At 41.5% G+C, this 16852-nt stretch overlaps 1 protein-coding gene across 10 annotated transcripts in view; it reads left to right on the forward strand.

The window, feature by feature from the left end:
- The window catches only part of inpp4b (inositol polyphosphate-4-phosphatase type II B), a 257269-nt gene that overhangs the window by 219425 nt on the left and 20992 nt on the right, over positions 1-16852 (forward strand). For all 10 annotated transcript variants that reach the window (XM_030053522.1, XM_030053485.1, XM_030053476.1 and 7 more), the window contains 4 exons: positions 6232-6415; positions 11155-11511; positions 12561-12699; positions 16588-16760. In XM_030053522.1, the coding sequence (XP_029909382.1) occupies positions 6232-6415; positions 11155-11511; positions 12561-12699; positions 16588-16760 (853 nt within the window). The remainder of the gene's footprint in view (positions 1-6231; positions 6416-11154; positions 11512-12560; positions 12700-16587; positions 16761-16852) is intronic.

The raw sequence follows: 16852 nt of genomic DNA on the forward strand, positions 1-16852 counted from the left end.
GTCAAGCCAAACTGTAGAGTGACACATTTGTTGGAGAGAGAGCAGCAGCAGATTTTTGGTCCAAGCCAGAGTGCAGACACTTAATAGAGCCTCTTGGGGCCGATGTTCAGATTTAGCATGACGAGCAGTATCTTGTCCAACAAAGTAACTGCCTCCCAGGGTCATTCTGTGCGGTGTAGAGACGGTGGCAGTGACTGGGACCCCATGTTGATGGACAGCAGCTAGTTTACACATTGCATGCTCCAGGTTCTCTGTGTGATGGAACAGGACATTGGCAGTCGCCTTGTGGCTGGTGGGGACTTGTAGCTCTCCTCTGAGTCACTGAGGAAAGCCTTGGCTGTTATCTTGAGAACTGATGTGAGATCAGTGCCCAGTGGAGGATTTCATGACAGATGGATATTGGCTTTTAAAATAATCTGGTTGGAGATCAGATCCCGCAGCCTGTCTCAATGATGGACTCTAGATTTTGGCTGTGGCTGTGTGGCAGTGGCCTGGTGTGTGAACAGTGATTTGAGCTTGCTGTCTAAATGACGAAGGAGGCTTTGGCAGTCACCTGGGGTGCTGGAGGGCTCTGTGCTGACGTAGCTGCATTTTACTCCTGCTGGTTGTCAGCAGCAGGCCACGAGCTCTTCATTAATTTCCCCTCTGCTATTAATTAGCCATGTGCCGGAGATGCTGGCTTAATTAGACCGCAAGGCCCAGCGGTTCTCTCCCTCTCATTACTGTTATAACCAATTCCTATTGATCATTTAGGAAAACCAAGAGGAAGTTTTTGCCGAAGTTACTGTTTGCTAGTTTTAGTAATGTCTTAATAGCTGGTGTAGACTATCACTTACTGAAAGTGTGGTGCTCCACAGGAGAGGCTATATCCAAAGGGTAGGTGGGTCTATTTTTTTCTTCTAGAGAATCACCAGTTTCCATTAGCAAGTTTTGTGCAGCCACACGGGTGTTTTCAGTTATGTTGCTAATTAGACCTCTGCTCAGGAGGTGACATCACCTTGGACCAAGCATAGTTTTACCCAGTTTTACATCTAATCAGCCAAAATAGCTGAAAACACGTGTGGGTGCCAGGGTTTTTCAAATTTAAGTCAAACACTAACTCTCTTAAAGTGTAAAATATAGAAAGATTAAAGGGATAGTTCACCCATTTTGAAAAATGTTATTATGTCTCTTTCCCCCTAGTTGTTATGTAGGACAGTAATAGTGTTTTTTTTTTTTCTCTTTCATTACTATGTCAGGGAGAAGTCCATCTCAATAGCAGGACGCTAACTTTTAACATTTGGAGCATCCAACCAGCATTCAGTGTTGAGGAATGATGCAAGGAAGTTAGCAAGACTACTGTCATGGAGCGATTTGATTGGACAAAAGGCACTCCATGAGTGCTGATATACAGCACACAAGACACATTTCTAAAAATAACAGCTGAGTTAAATTAAGAATGGTGGACAGAAGAGCCTCAGTACAGCCACTTTCTGCATTTTTTCTCCCCAAGTGCTGACTGTATAAGGCAGCGCTGCCTCCAAGGCTATGGTTATGATTACAGCTATCAGTTAGGTTTAGGGTTGCCTTACAGACAACTTTCTGGGCAACAAAGTACCATGTGGCGATACTGCAGTGAAAACCTCAAGGCAAGCTTGTTTGTGGTCGGGACATTGTTTATGTTCAATTCAGTAGAAGCTGGTAGAGGTGAAAAACTGATTAAATAAATAACTCATAATCTGGTGTTGCTTATTGCCATCACTTGATAAATGATGTCATTTGTAGAACGGTTGTGTAAGAGCAACAACACACTCGAGGTCAGGCTGTTATACTGTATGTCAGCACGGCTGTGATTATCTTCGATTATCTATGACCAAATCACAGTCTTGCTGATATACAGTATAACAGCACTCCCTCTTGTGTGATATTGCTTACACAGAACAGCTAGAGGGTAAGTAAATATCAAATTTTTCAAAATATGTGAGCCATCCCTTTAAGAGTAATAGGTTAGCATACAGATAAAGGTCTGCACATGAGGGAAATAAATAGGAAGCACATTTTAAGAGTGAGTATGTGGTTATGGCAGCCATCATAAACCAAGGTAATAACTTTTAACTTTTAATAATCATACACAACTCACTGTAAAGTGGCCAGATAAACCCCTGTCCTCTAACCTTAAGCTGAGGCTGAAGTAGTCAATTCAAAGATTGTTATCACATGAGGACACCTCACTCCATATAATTGACAATTTAAACCTTCATATAGTGTATATTGATCCTTAACTCACACCACATCTCAGTAAAACTGAACTTCTGCTTATGCTTAAAACATCCAGAACAATGAGTCATAGAGTGAGGCATCAATACTCAACTTAAGGAGAAATTATTGAAAATCAGAAAAAACATGAAAACTGACTCCCTGTAAATGCTTTATTTTATATGTATGTGAATGTAAAATGATTACTCTCTTAGTTTGTACACATGCTCAGAAATATTTATGGATAGTATCCAGACTTGAAGGTTTATGTAATAAATAATAGGAGGTATAAAATTAACTTGAGTACAAAAGAAAAGCCTGCAGTGGCTATCTTATCCCTGTATACACTGTCCATCTTTGGCCTCTCATTGTATGTGCATTCCAGTGTTAATTTTGACAAATTTTGATTAGACATTTGACTAATGCATAATTTTCAACTCTCTTTTCTCACTCACACACACACACACACACACACACACACACACATTTCCCACGTACATTATATGAACAAAAGTATTGGGCCACTTACACATTACACCTACAGGAGCCTTTATAACCTCCCATTCTAAATTCATAGGCATTAATATGGAGTTGGTACCCCCTTTGCAGCAAGAACAGCTTCCACTTTTCTGGGAAGGCTTTCTACAAGATTTTGGAGTGTGTTTGTGGGAATTTTTTCCCATTCACCCAGAGGAGAATCTGTGAGGTCAGATACTGATGTTGGACCAGAGGGCCTGTCTCACAATCTCTGTTCTAGTTCATCCCAAAGGTGTTGGATGGAGTTGAGGTCAGGACTCTGTGCAGGCCAGTAAAGTTCTTCCCCACCAAACTCATCCAACCATGCCTTTATGGAGCTTGCTCTGTGCACCAGGACACAGTAATGCTGGAACAGAAAACTGTTCCCACAAAGTTGGAGGCATAGAATTGTCCAAAATGTCTTGGTAAGCTGAAGCATTAAGATTTCCCTTCACTGGAGCAAAGGGGTCCAGGCCAACCCCAGAAAAACAAGCCCATAGCATTATCCCTCCTCCACCAAACTTTAAAGTTGGTACAGTGCAGTCAGGCAGGGAACGTTCTCCTGGCATTCTCCAAACCCAGACTCGTCCATCAGACTGCCAGATAGAGAAATGTGATTGGTCACTCCACAGAACATGTTTCCACTGCTTGAGTCCAGTGGCAGCGTGCTTTACACCGCTCCATCTGACGCTTGGCATCGTGCTTGGTGATGTAAAGGTTACATGCAGCTGCTCGGCCATGAAAACCCATGCCATGAAGCTCCCAGTGCACAGTTTGTGTGCTGATGTTAATGCCAGAGGAGGTTTGGAGCTCTGCAGTTACTGAGTCAGCAGAGCGTTTGCCACTTTTACACACAATGAGCCTCAGCACTCAGCGACCCCCGCTCTGTAACCTCAAGTGGTCTGCCACTTGGTGGCTGAGTTTCTGTGGTTCCTAAACACTTCCACTTTACAATAATACCACTTACAGCTGATGGTGGAATATCTAGGGAGAAAGAAATTTCACAAACTGACTTGTTGCGATGGTGGCATCCTACTACATTACTATTATAGTACCACACTGGAATTCAAAGGCAGACTGCATGGCTAAGTGTTTGTATCCACCTGTGGCAATGGCAACTGAGTGAAACACCTTCAGTGATTAAAAGGTGTGTCCCAATACTTTTGTCCATATAGTGTGTATGTGTATACAGGCATACATACATACATACATACATATATGTATGTAAGTATAAAGTAAATTTTTGATAAAGTAATGTTAGTCACCATTAACAATTAACACTATATATGCTTACCTGTGTGAATTTCAGGATGATATGCCTGCAAATGCCACTTCAGGTGAAGTGTTTACTCCACACAGTTTGCATCAGGCCTTATTTTCCTTGACATCAAATGTGAAATTTATCCATATATCTGCTCTTTACTTTCTCCCAAAAACACATAAAAAACAAATGCAGTTTTTGCTTGCTTATCAGCTTGAAACTGTGTGACTTAGTTTGATCAGCATGGTGAAATGATGTGCACCTACAAACTCAGCACCACAAAGGAGACTATTGTGATATGATCTCTTTCCAGCTCATCTCCTCCTGGCATTTTTGTCTTGTTTTATTCACTGTCAAAAGTGTCACTATTTTTCATCATTGTTTTTGTTATCCCAGATTATTTTTTATTTAGTTATTATCTGGTTTTCAGCAATGAAAAATTGCTGTGGACAAATAATTTTTATCATAGTTTTTGTCAATGAAATGAACACCTCTGCATTCACAAATTTATGCTTTTTTACCTTGGCTTGGTTTGCCATCTTGGTAGAAGCTATTGGACTGACAGCAATGCTGATGAGGCAATTAAAGTTCCTTGCCTTAGCCAGCCTTAAAAGGGATCAATTCTGTCCTCTAGCATCAGGTGGCAGGTCCCAACATTCATTATTGCCTGCATAGGCTCCCTAATGGGATTGGATTTGTACTTATGAGTCAACAGGGCTGTTATTGAATCTCAGCCGCTGAAGCAATTGTCCTCCTCCAACAACTCGTCTGCATTGTCTCTGTTGTTGCACTGCTGTAGGATTTTTTCTCTTTAGTTCTGCATAACACAGTAAGAGGAATTCAAGCTCACATAGGATGAAAGGGCTTATAGACTTTACTTCCTTGCAGTAGATTATAAAATTTTTCGACTTCTCTGTGGCTGAAATCTTAGCATTTTAATGTACAGTTATGAAAGTCAGTGTGAGATGCTTGTGAGTAGACATGGTGGTATTCTGTATGGTAAAGTATTTCGCAGTGTTTGCCCTGTGTCTCCACTCTTTTACCAGTTCCTTTGATTAGTTTGGAGCTAGTGGGTGGGCATCCTCCAGGGGCCTCATTAGTTGTAATGACAAGGCCAAGATTTTAAAGCTAGCCAGTCAAAGCCACAGGTACTGGCTAGCACCTAGTACGCCTAATTTCTTAAGGCTTTCAGATTTTCACAGTCATTGATACATCAGGTAGTGCTGTTCCACTAAGGGGGACTTCTAAGGAAGCGCTTTCTTTCCTTCATCACAAAATAGAGGGAGTGCTGCAGGGAATGTTATGCTAAGTCTCTGTCTTCCTCTCTTTCTCCCTCTCTCTCCCTCCTTCTCCTCCATCCCCCTTTCCTCTTCTTAAGTCAATTATGCCTTAGGATCTGGCTCTGGGCTCTGGCCTACATAGAGGCTTGCAGGGCTGACTCTAAACTAGCTGGGAGGGTTGCAAATGACTGCCTCACTACGCATTACATGTGATGGCAGGAAGTCAGTGGAAACTCATTGAAAGTCACAGAAACTTTACCTGAGGAGAATGTTTGATTGGAGTGATTTGCCCTGAATCTAGGAACTGACAAAAGGTGTTTTTATCTGAGATTAAATAGCTCCCTAGGAACGAAGAAGCAATTAATTATTCATAAAGTGAAAATGGTTTGACATTGGACTGTAGGTTCAATTTGACAGTTTAGGCTAAGAACCTGGAAAGCATTGATGCTTTCTGTCTATCCTACGTTGTTAAGAGAGAAGTGACAGCAAGATGATGAAATGTATTCAGACTATTTGTACATTATATCTTCATTGTCATTAGTATTCAAAGATTCATCCATGAGTGTGCTATGTGTGATTATCTGACCTCAAGATAAGATGCCTTGCCATTAGAAACTAAGTGATGATCAGGTCCACTGCAACACACCATCATTGCATAGTTTTGTAATAAACTGTATAATGTTTAGTATATCATCATTTGTCTGCACTCTTGTTCAAACATAAATGTAAATCATACATTACTTTTATACTCAAACTGTATCTAGCTGTAAGAAATATTCAAAAACAAAGATCTTTTGCCCAACGAAACCAAGTGAATAAAGACAAGTTGTCATGGAAAATGTTTCAGTGAATGTCATGAAGTTCATTGCCTATAAAGAATTGCCTTTTTTTTTTTATTTAAATTTGTCCTCTGAGTAAGCTCCTTCTTCTTCACCACAGCTTCAGCACTGCCTACCAGTGTATCTACTACTCCCCAGAGCACACAGCCAAAGCCCAGGAGGTTCTGAGCACCATGAGCCACCTCCATCCCCTCATCGCTAGCTTAGCGGACCAGCTCCTCCAGGCCGCCCAGGAGCACTCTTCCCCTGGACTGAAGGATGCACTCAAGAACCTGTCTGACAAGGTGAGGCCACATCGAACCCCCAATCTGCACCACCACTCCGGATATCCCTTTAGTTCTCTTGGCCCTAAGCTTTAATAATACATCATCGTTAGGCTTATCACTATCCATTGTCAGGTAATACGTCAACCACAAAAGTCCTTTAGCTTTCCAATCGTTAACTCTGGCAATAAGTTAATTTAAACATGAAACCTCTCTAAAAACAACTTAATTATTTGCCTAGGGGTTTAGCCTTTAAGTCTAGAGCCAATAGTAGTCTTAGTAGCTTTGTAATTTGGGGGCTGTTTACTTGAAAACACTGGCTTGTGCTGACTTCCACAATCTAAATATGCACCCTCTCAGAGGCCACTCAGTTTTTTTAATATTATCTTTTGTGGGCATTTCTGCTTTTACTGTATTGTTACAGTTGATAGAGACAGGATAGACAAGGCAAAGAGAGAGAGGAGATAACATTCAGCAAAGCTCAGCCTTAATGTTACATGCTAGTGATGCATGGGTTAACTCTAAGTTCACCTGAACCAGCCTGCGTTTGTAACTCACCTGACTGCAATGACCAGACATGGTGGTAATTTTAATAAAACTTAAACCTGCATCCGCTTGAAACCGCTTGCCAAATGTTGAATGATGCCGAGAGGAATAAAGTATTGGGGAAAAATCAGCTTTATCAAAGAATATTCTTCGGTATGCTAGTTTTTATTGTTATTATTATAATCATTTCAGCTCCGAACCCAGCCGCATTTATTCAGAATTTTGTTTTGCTAACCCATAATTGCATAAATCGATGGTCTGTCCGCAGGACCTACGTATTGTGGTTCAGTACACACATCGCTAGCACGCACTCTACCAGTTGAGGCACCAGGGGCCATTAGATTTGAAGTGTAACATGGAATGGCCATGTAAACTGCTATTATCACTCTATGTTTATAGCAGACATGACCTCTCATAGCATTTCATGGATGTAACACAATGGAAATGGAAATACAACAATTTTATTTTTCACAGTATAAATGTAAATATATTTAAACCTTCATCCAAGCGAACATTTTGACGCAGTCACGGACACACTCAATAGGCAACCGCATGAAATAGCCATAACTCATCATAAAAATGCCAAACCAACAAAAGTGAATAGCAGCATGGAGGTTTATGGAGTTGAGGCGTTTTTATCAGTATAATTAATGAATTACATCTGGTGCTGTCAGATTGCAATCTGTTGTGGGAGAGATTGTTTTTGCCACAGTGGAATAGAGCCCAATCAGCCTGCTTAATTGGTACATTCGCTCTGTCACCACTTCCCCTCATCCTTGATTAGACACGCACGCACTGGCCAAGTAAACCCCTGGCCTGGTCAGCACAAGCAGCCCTGCTCTCTGATTAAAATCTCAAGCTGTGTGTGTGTGTGTGTGTGTGTGTGTGTGTGTGTGTGTGTGTGTGTGTGTGTGTGTAGCAGAGGGTGTTCAGGGCAAGGATGTATCTGGCTGTGTCTGATGTCTTTGATTCTCTCTGTGTGTTTTTTAAAAGCTGATGTTGAAGTTGCATCACTTATATAAGACCCACAGCATCCAATCATGTAATGTAAATCCTCAGCCTGCAACATCACACATTTCATGTCAGCATTACTACATCTGATCCTCTATCAGGAAAGTGTACTCTTTCTATATTCCCTAGACTTGTAGACATTCACACACATACGGTGTGTATGTGTGCAAGTGTCTTGCATGTGTTTGCACGCACACGTATGCACACATTTGCTTATATATGCATGTGCACACACATTGCATGCACACAGGCACAAATACAGATGCGCCCATAAAAGCCCAAACAACACACACTTCTCAGACAAATATTTTATATCAGTCATAGAAACACATGCATACAGTGTGTGCAAATATGAATACACATATTCTCTCTCACACACATACATATGCAGTTGGGAATGAAAATGAGGTGGATTTAAGAACCGTTTCTGCCAAACACTTGCTGCTTCTCACTTTTTGATTCTTGGTTCAGACTACTTGACCCCGGGCCAGTTCATTCTTTGATTCCAGAGTACTTTCTCTATCACAGTATGATCAGAGTTAGACATGGCAGATGTACCACTGCTTCTCTATGATGGAGATGATAATGATTCTGTTAATGATGACTGAAAAAGCAATTGCAACCCATCTCCTTTGCCTCCAGCTGTGTCCTCGCAAAAGTTAGCATCTCTTCGCTGCAACGGTTATGTGGGAAGAGATGGAAGATTGGCCCTCTATGTAGAATTATATTGAATTATACTGTGTGTAGAGGTCATATACGCTACACGCAGCAAGTGTCCTCACAGCCAAGTGCTACTGGAATCTAGCCAGCGTTTTTCATTCAGCCATCCCTCCATTTCTCAAGTGAAGCTACATTAAGTGAAAAAGCTCTATTTTTAACAGTCAAAATCCCCCCCATCCTTCTGGGTAAAACCATTCGGGGTGAATAGATTCCTACATTTTTCTTCCTTTTTAGATCAAATATAAAAACCCTCCCTTATTTTTTCTCAGTTGGGGTCCACAGAGGCTTTTTCTAACTTGCACTTCTGCTCAGTCAAGATCACATCAGCAGATATATCGAAGGAAGACTAGCAACAGAATTTCTCTCAAGGGATTTTGATTTGAGTTTTACATCAGGTAGGTGTGGAAAAACAAGGCTTGCACACACATGGAGGAGCTACTTAGCTTTGTTATAGCCTTGGTAGGAAAATGAAAGCAGCAAAGCTTTCCTGTTTTGCCCAAAGGAGCACACCTTTGAAATTTCACTTTCAACACAAAGTGTTTATATCGACCATCGTTAAAAATGTTTTTCTACACTTCTTTGTAGACCCACATCTTTAAAAAATTACCCCAGCTTAAAAAACTGAAGAACTTTGATAAATGTGGTTTAATTTTTGGTTGATTGATTGATTTGTCTTTTTATTTATTTGTTTTGGACCTGAACAAAAATAAGTGAATTGCATTTATGAGGACATAAGCAAGGAGACCAGCCAGAGAAGTCATTGTTCAGATTTTTCTTGAGATTACATCAGTCACAGGAACATTAACATAGGCAAATAATTTGATCGTGTGACTCCATGGTTAAGAAGTGCAAATATATGACCTGGGTTGTGTGAAATACTGTGTGTGGCTATGCTCACTCATCCCAGGAAAGATAATGAATAATAAATGTTCTCACAGATTGCAAATTAACATTGTGGTCAGATAAGCAGAGTTCAATTTGAATATGAATTTACATTTTGAATTCCCACTGCTATGGGGTTTTCCTTACTGCATTGAGCTTGGTTAATTTGCAGTTATTCAGACATTCCCATCTTTGAAATGGTGTTTACCGCTTTGTATGCCATTTTGTGTATGATAGAATAGTATTCTACCAGAAATGCCTGTTCTCAAGCTCACTGGAGTCCTCTTATCTATAGATTTTAGCTCCCACATCATTGACTTACAGTAATGGAGCTCATTTGGATCCATTCTGGGCAATTAAAATGGATGTGAATTGAATAAAATGGCGTTTGAAGCATAGTCCTTCTTTCTGTGTCCATTCAAGGATTCATCAAATGCACCATTCTGAATGCAGATGATTTTCTGAAATGTGAATTTTCGGAAAAGCATAATGGTGTTCATTAAATTTTGTGTGAATCAAGAAAAAATAAACCAGTCTCAGATGGGCAAGTACTTGTGCTGTTTCTTGATGGGCTATAACATTGCTACATTATAGTAGGGGCATTATGAAAGCTTACTGACATGGCTTTGTCGAGCTGTGGTACAGGCCAGTACCGTGTAAAGGTAGTAGCCAGTCAGCAGTTATACTTGGTTCCTCTGTAGTGTAAAGGATCTTGATGTCAGATTTTGATGGCCGGTCAAACTAACAGAGAATTGGGTTAGAGATAGGAATAACAAATTAACAACATAGTGTATCAGCAGTAATGTAGGGCCTTATGACCCCTAGAAAAAGCTGCTGTGGTATTGGGACAGTACTGACCTGGTGTCCTATTCCACAGTCATCTACTTCTCAGCTGACTAAGCAACACTCAACACTCTGAGTCACAATGTTTCCCCATCCTAACACATCTTTTGGCAGTCTCAACAAGCTCACTCTATTCCCTCTACAACAGAGAGGTTGGTGCAGAAAGAGGGTATTTGTGCGACAAATATATGTACATAACAACCTCGCAAGCCTCCTTTTTCAAAAAGGGCCTGGCTCATGTGTTTTGCTGGAATGCATTTTGCTGTAGTAATAGAATTGCTTATTGCAGTGCTAACTCAATTACTCTTGAGAGCCCTTATCATTTTTTACGCGGTGGCGGCGGCAAGACCGAAGCTCCTTGGTACTACGATCATCATCAGCATACAGTAGCTGGTGAATTTGAGATCAAAGGAGGTTTGCCCTTTGGAGGAACAGGCTGGAGGAAGAGTAATTGAATTGTTTGTTGTTTGTTGCTGTTTTTGTTGCTCGCTGGCTGTGGTGCAGTAATGGAGAGCAGCTACTTTATGGTGAAGGAGAATGTTCATTTTCCATGTTTCTTTTGACTTTCTCTGTAAACAGTTAGACATTTCCAAGCTCACTTCCACCTGTATTTGCTCCCTCCTACTAATACTGCCATTGTGGCACTCTGTCTCTTTCTTTTTCTGTCTTTCTCACTGTTTCAGCACTCCAGTGTTCATTTGTTCTACCATCCCACAATTATGTGTACCACTTTTTCTCTCTCTCCCTCTCACACACAGACAGAACAATTTGCTCACACTCTCAAAGATGAATTGGTCAAGAGCGCCCTGCTAGCACTGCACGCAGCACGGCCTGGCTACGTGTCCAAGAACCAGAAGCAGGGCCAGGTGCAGGCGGGCCAGCAGCAAGGCCACGTCCACCAGAGCGTGAGTTCTAACCCAGGCAGCGGCCAGAACCAGAGTCCTGTCCAGAGCCTTCCAGGCCACAGTCCAGCCACGTCGGTCGCAGAGAGCACTGTGATGTGTAATAATGTGGAAGGGTCACAAACCACGACTAGAGGAGAAGGTGCGCCTGTGCCACAGAAGTGCCAGCAGGACTCCATACCGCACCATAAAGAGTACGATGAGGAGGAATGGGCAAGTGTGACACTCCTACTCTCATCTCTGTGACTGCATGTGATTTTCTGTTTCTTTAATCCAAGTTGATAGTGTGGAAAACTGTTTTTTCTTTACTGCTAATGTTCACTGTGCACCGCACACAGAGAGGCAGACAGTCACTCCATCACAGATATGTAAACTGTTTTTTCACGGCAAATAATGAATTTGTGCACACAAAACTTATTTAAATTGGACTGCATACTTAACATTCCTCCATGAACCTCCTATTAAGAAAATAATGAGATTTAGTTTGTCTACAAGGACTTTCAACAATTCATGATAACAAATTAACTGCGCATGATCAGTGTTTGGTACTCTTGTTGAAGAAACTGAGACTATCTAAAAATAATGAGCATCTGTTAAAAAGCCCCGCACCCCCCCCCCCCACCTCCACCCCCCCCACCTCCACCCCCACCCACCCACTCTTCACTGAGGTGTGTTTGTGTGTGTGTATGAGAAGAGAAGAGAGGGGAGGGGAAGGGAGGGAAGCATCTGCCACATTAACAGCAGGATTTTAACAGGAGTGCCACACACCAATACCTAATTATCTCTCAAAAGATTCCTCACTGTTATCAAATGTTCAAACCTCACTTCTAAAGCAACAAACACCAAAATCCACTCCAGCGCATACAGCTTGCATACTTGTATAGTCTCACACACACACACACACACACACACACACACACACACACACACACACACACCCATACAAATGAATGCATTCATCCAATAGACAATGGTTGGAGCTCGGGAAAGAAAGGGAAACTATTTGAAACAATGAGAATGCTTTGGGAATAATCTTGGAATAACCAGACTGGATTTCCTCCTGACCTTTTTGGACATAGAACAAGTTTAGAGACTAAAAGGAAACATGAGTGGGGTGTTTTTTTTTTCACTATGACAAATTCATTTTTTTACGGTCTTTCTTTCACAATTGCTTTTTATCTCAAATTCCCCATCTCAGAGTTGAAAAGAGATAACATCAGTGGGGCTGATCTGACTGCTGATTGTGTGCATTGCCTCTTTAGGACAGGGTGTGGGCCAGCGTTGCCAAAAGCCTCAACTGTGTCATCGCCATGGTGGACAAACTCCAGGAGGAAGACAACAGCAAACAGGAGCTGAACCCTGAGCAGCAGCTGGCTGATGTCATCACCTCCCATAACCCAGGTAAAGTAATAATTTTATTGTTGTTTTGCTTCATCTTTACTTTTTTGTAAAGTGTAATCGCTGTAGCCTGGGTGGGTTTAAAAGCTGGTACATTTTGGCTGCAGGTTTGTGTCTGGTCATTTTCACATCAGACTACAGTGGCAGGTACCCAACATCACTGGAAGACCGTTTCTACTGTAAGATTTTAGCTGTAAAACAGTGTTCATGGCTGGTAGGTTTTCGAGTTTATACAAATACAAAGTAAACTGAAATATAATAGGTGGTTTTACCTGTCTCATATAGTAGAAATGCCTACTAGCTCAGCAACACATTTTAATATTTTCTTTTAAACTTTGTTCCCCGTTAGCTGTACTTTATTCTTCATTCTTCCTTCCTTCGTTTTGGCTGTGTAAGCTGTCTTCAGCAACGAAGGAAATGAAATTTCAGTCTGTCTGATGGCCTTTCTATCATAATTGGGTCTGAAAGTAGATTAAACTTCTTGCCAGTACTGTTACTGTACTTAAATGGTATAAGTGCCACAGAATAATTTGTGAATGCTGACAAAACTCTCAAAATCAAAATCATAGCAATTTGTGTTGTTTTAAATTAGAACAAAATTGCAACTAAATTTACTGGCAGTTGAGTGTCAATGTGGACTTTAACCACCACATTCTCAGTTTTTGCCTCTCTTTCTTCTTTTTTCTTTATTTGAATAATTGGTCTTTACACTGTGCTTTATGAATGTTTTAATTATACGGTATTCTTCAACAAAAATCTGTTACTTTGACATTTTTCACTTTTTTCATTTTTTCTTAAATGAGATATGAAAACCAATCACAGATATGCTGGTAATTGTCGGCCAACCACATAATTTTGGTGGAATCATCATCATTAATCCTTTCCCGGTGCAAATGACATCAATAAAGTGCATTTTGTGATCATGCACATAAGTGCAATTTTTTTGCATCCTTCCAAGCACCGTATGTGTCATCATGAGACATCATGACTTATTTTATCTGTCATTTTACTTCAGATGTTTTTGCAAGAAACAACTGGCTGCCAAAGACTCACCACACTCAATATCAGACAGCTGCAACAGAAATTGACATTAGCTAGTAATTAAACAGTTTTGGAACAACAGAGGGGTGCCCTGCAGCACGGATTAAAAGCTGTCAGGTCTGTGCTGGGCACAAATACACTGGAACAATTTATAAGTAATTTATAAGAAAACTAACTTATTTATGATGACTTAACATCAGCAGATATGTTTTCTTGTTGGAAATCTCGTGGTTGTATGTGAGTTTTGGCAGGCAGGTGCTGTTCCCTCTTCCAGTTACTGCATACCAGCACTGAATTTAGTGGTACAGAGTGGCAGACTATACCCTGCTTGGCCCCTGACCATAACACTGTGAGCTACGTTGCTTCAGAGGTCAGGTTCCCTGTGTCAGCACCTGTGTGCACATGATGTGACTGACACTGAGGTTGGAACGCCCCCTAATCATCCTTTGTTGTTTTTATGCGGGTCAAATAGATTCTTGTGGAGGCGCCCCGGTGGCTCACCGGTAAAGCATGCGCACCATGTACCAGGGCTTTGTCCCGATCGCAGCAACCGGGGTTCGAATCCGACCTCAGGTCCTTTGCTGCACGTCATTCCCTCTCTCTCCCCTGCCTTTCCTGTCTATCTCTACTGTGACTGTCAAATAAAGCAGAAATGCCAAAAAAAATTTTAATAAAATAGATTCTTGTGAATCAGAATACAGCTCAAGGGGCAGCCGCAGAGACAATTTTTCTACAGTACTTCATAAGCACCTGTTGGTATATGATGGTAATGTCACCACATATGATTGAACTGTTTTGAGAGAAACAGCTTTAAGATACACTGACTTTTAGCAAGTAAGCTCTTTGATAAATTAGCTATGCCCCCCTGGCATTAATATGCATGTTATCCAGATTACATCTAGAAAAGAGGTAGCTTGATTACATTTTTACCACAAGGAATTTTGTAGCAGTCATCTGTGTGTCCAGTATTAATTAGTTCTCTGCTGTTTATACCAGTGCATCAGCACACTTTGTAAGTTTAGTGTGTGGTGCTTTTCATCTTGAACAACCCACAGTTGTGAAACTACCACCACTTTTTCCAATCATCAGCAAACTGATCAAAGCTGGATCAGGGCTGAAATAGCCAAACATTTTACATATTCAAAGCAAACCAAATAATTTTCTCTGTGAGGAACCTACTGTAACTCCACCGACGACTATTGCATCAATATTTTCCAGTGTATCTTGACTTAAGTAAATGGAGTAATTCAAGGCTCCATGCCACTTTAGAGCCACTTTGTCATTTAAACAATAGCAGAAAAGAAACTGACATCATTGCCAGAGAAGTTGATGAAAGCTATATTTGATATGCAGAGCCATTCACTGTTGACCGCAAGCTGCCCAATCTCCCCTTATGTCCAATGAAATCCTGCCTCAAGCTTGTGCCCAGACAAGTGCCCAGCCTGTTACAGCTGCCAACTGGCACGCAGTGCAGCAGCATTAGTCCGACCAGGAGAAGCAGACATTCTCTGAGAGTGCTCTGTGTGTGTGTGTGTGTGTGCGCGCGCACACACACACGTGCATGTATGTGTATGTAGACACGCGCATGCTCAAGCATCTGTGTACATGCTTGTGTACATGCATTAGTACAACTTTGTGTCTGCGTGTTTCTGTCTGTGTCCGTTTAAGCTGGCAAGCAAGAGCAAGGGCATACGCCTGATGTACAAACACTCTGAAAGATAAGCCGGACCCCCGAGCACCTTTATTAAGACGCTGAACAGACACAGAGCAAGTGGTCATCTGCTTGTCTAAATAAAAACATGGATAGAATAATGAGAGGGGGTTTATCTCTTAGTTGAGACCGGTGAAGCCAAGCCTTTTGATGACAAGGCATTGTGGGGGTTTGGATGTTTGGACAGGTGGGCTGGCAAGGAGATGACAGTTGGAGTTCTTTTCCTCCCTTCTCTGTGCAGAGGCGGTATTTGCAGAATGAGATAAGACATGATTTCTCTGACAAGGCAAGGGCAAGCCTGATGTGCTATACGTTCTTGTTTTAATGTATCCAGCCTTGTGTGTGTGTGTGTGTGTGTGTGTGTGTGTGTGTGTGTCTATACTTCCACTTCCTTCAAGAACTTTTCAGTGTGATGAACCCAAACAGAATACACAGTGGGTCAAGTCAGTATTGCTTGAGCAACACTGCCCCCAATTGGCTACTCAAAAAATTACATGTAAAATGTTACTGCTCATTTGACTCAGGATGGGCAAAATCTATGTTGAATAATTTGAAGGATCAATTCAGGACCTCTGTTAGGCAAGTGACTAAAGCAAACATAAACCCTGCATTTACACAAACAAAAGTACATTGATTAAAATTAGTATCTTTTGAATAAGCCAGAGCACATAAAGAGTTCTCTGCTGTGGAATATTGTGTTGACTGTTCATTTATGATTATTACTATTTGCTATGCTGATCAAAGGCCACAGGAGCTAACCAGACCATGTACAAACCAGTTTAGTTGTGCAGCAGCAGGCATTTGGAGGAAACACTTTTACATTTTTGTCTGTCTGTGTCATAAGTACAGCTCTTACTGTTGTGTGTAAACAGCTTGAAATTTGTGCTTTGTGCAGTGTGTTCCCATCATGCCTCTCCACCTTCCAGGAAATCAGCTGAAGGATGAGAATGCACATTGCTGGACCGGTTTTACCAACATCAATAAATTGGTTGTCATCTCTGGAGCAGCCTCTGAACAGATGAACATGAGTGCTAGACATATTTCAGTCAGAAAACACAGCTGCAAGATCACATCCATAACTCTCATTCCATCTCTCTGTGCCTCCTCCTCCCCTCCAACCCATCTCGCTCTCTCCCCAGGTGACTGGAGAGAGCAGCTGTGCCCACTGGTGACCAGGTTAAAGGAGTGTGTGACAGAGGTGGTGGAGAGAGCTAAGCGGGCCATGACGTTTGTGCTCCTGCAGGAGGCAGCCTGCAGCATCCCACAGGGTCTTCTCCTCCAACAGAGGAGAGATGTGGTCTTCAGTCAGGCAGTAGGTGGCCACACTGGGATATAAGCAGCTCTGCAGAGGTCCTCTAGAGTATATGGAGGTCTCTTAAGTTATTTACTTTATCATTTATCCAA

The sequence above is a fragment of the Myripristis murdjan genome, chromosome 1 (genome assembly GCF_902150065.1).
Source record: "Myripristis murdjan chromosome 1, fMyrMur1.1, whole genome shotgun sequence".
In the NCBI taxonomy this organism is placed as follows: Eukaryota; Metazoa; Chordata; class Actinopteri; order Holocentriformes; family Holocentridae; genus Myripristis; species Myripristis murdjan.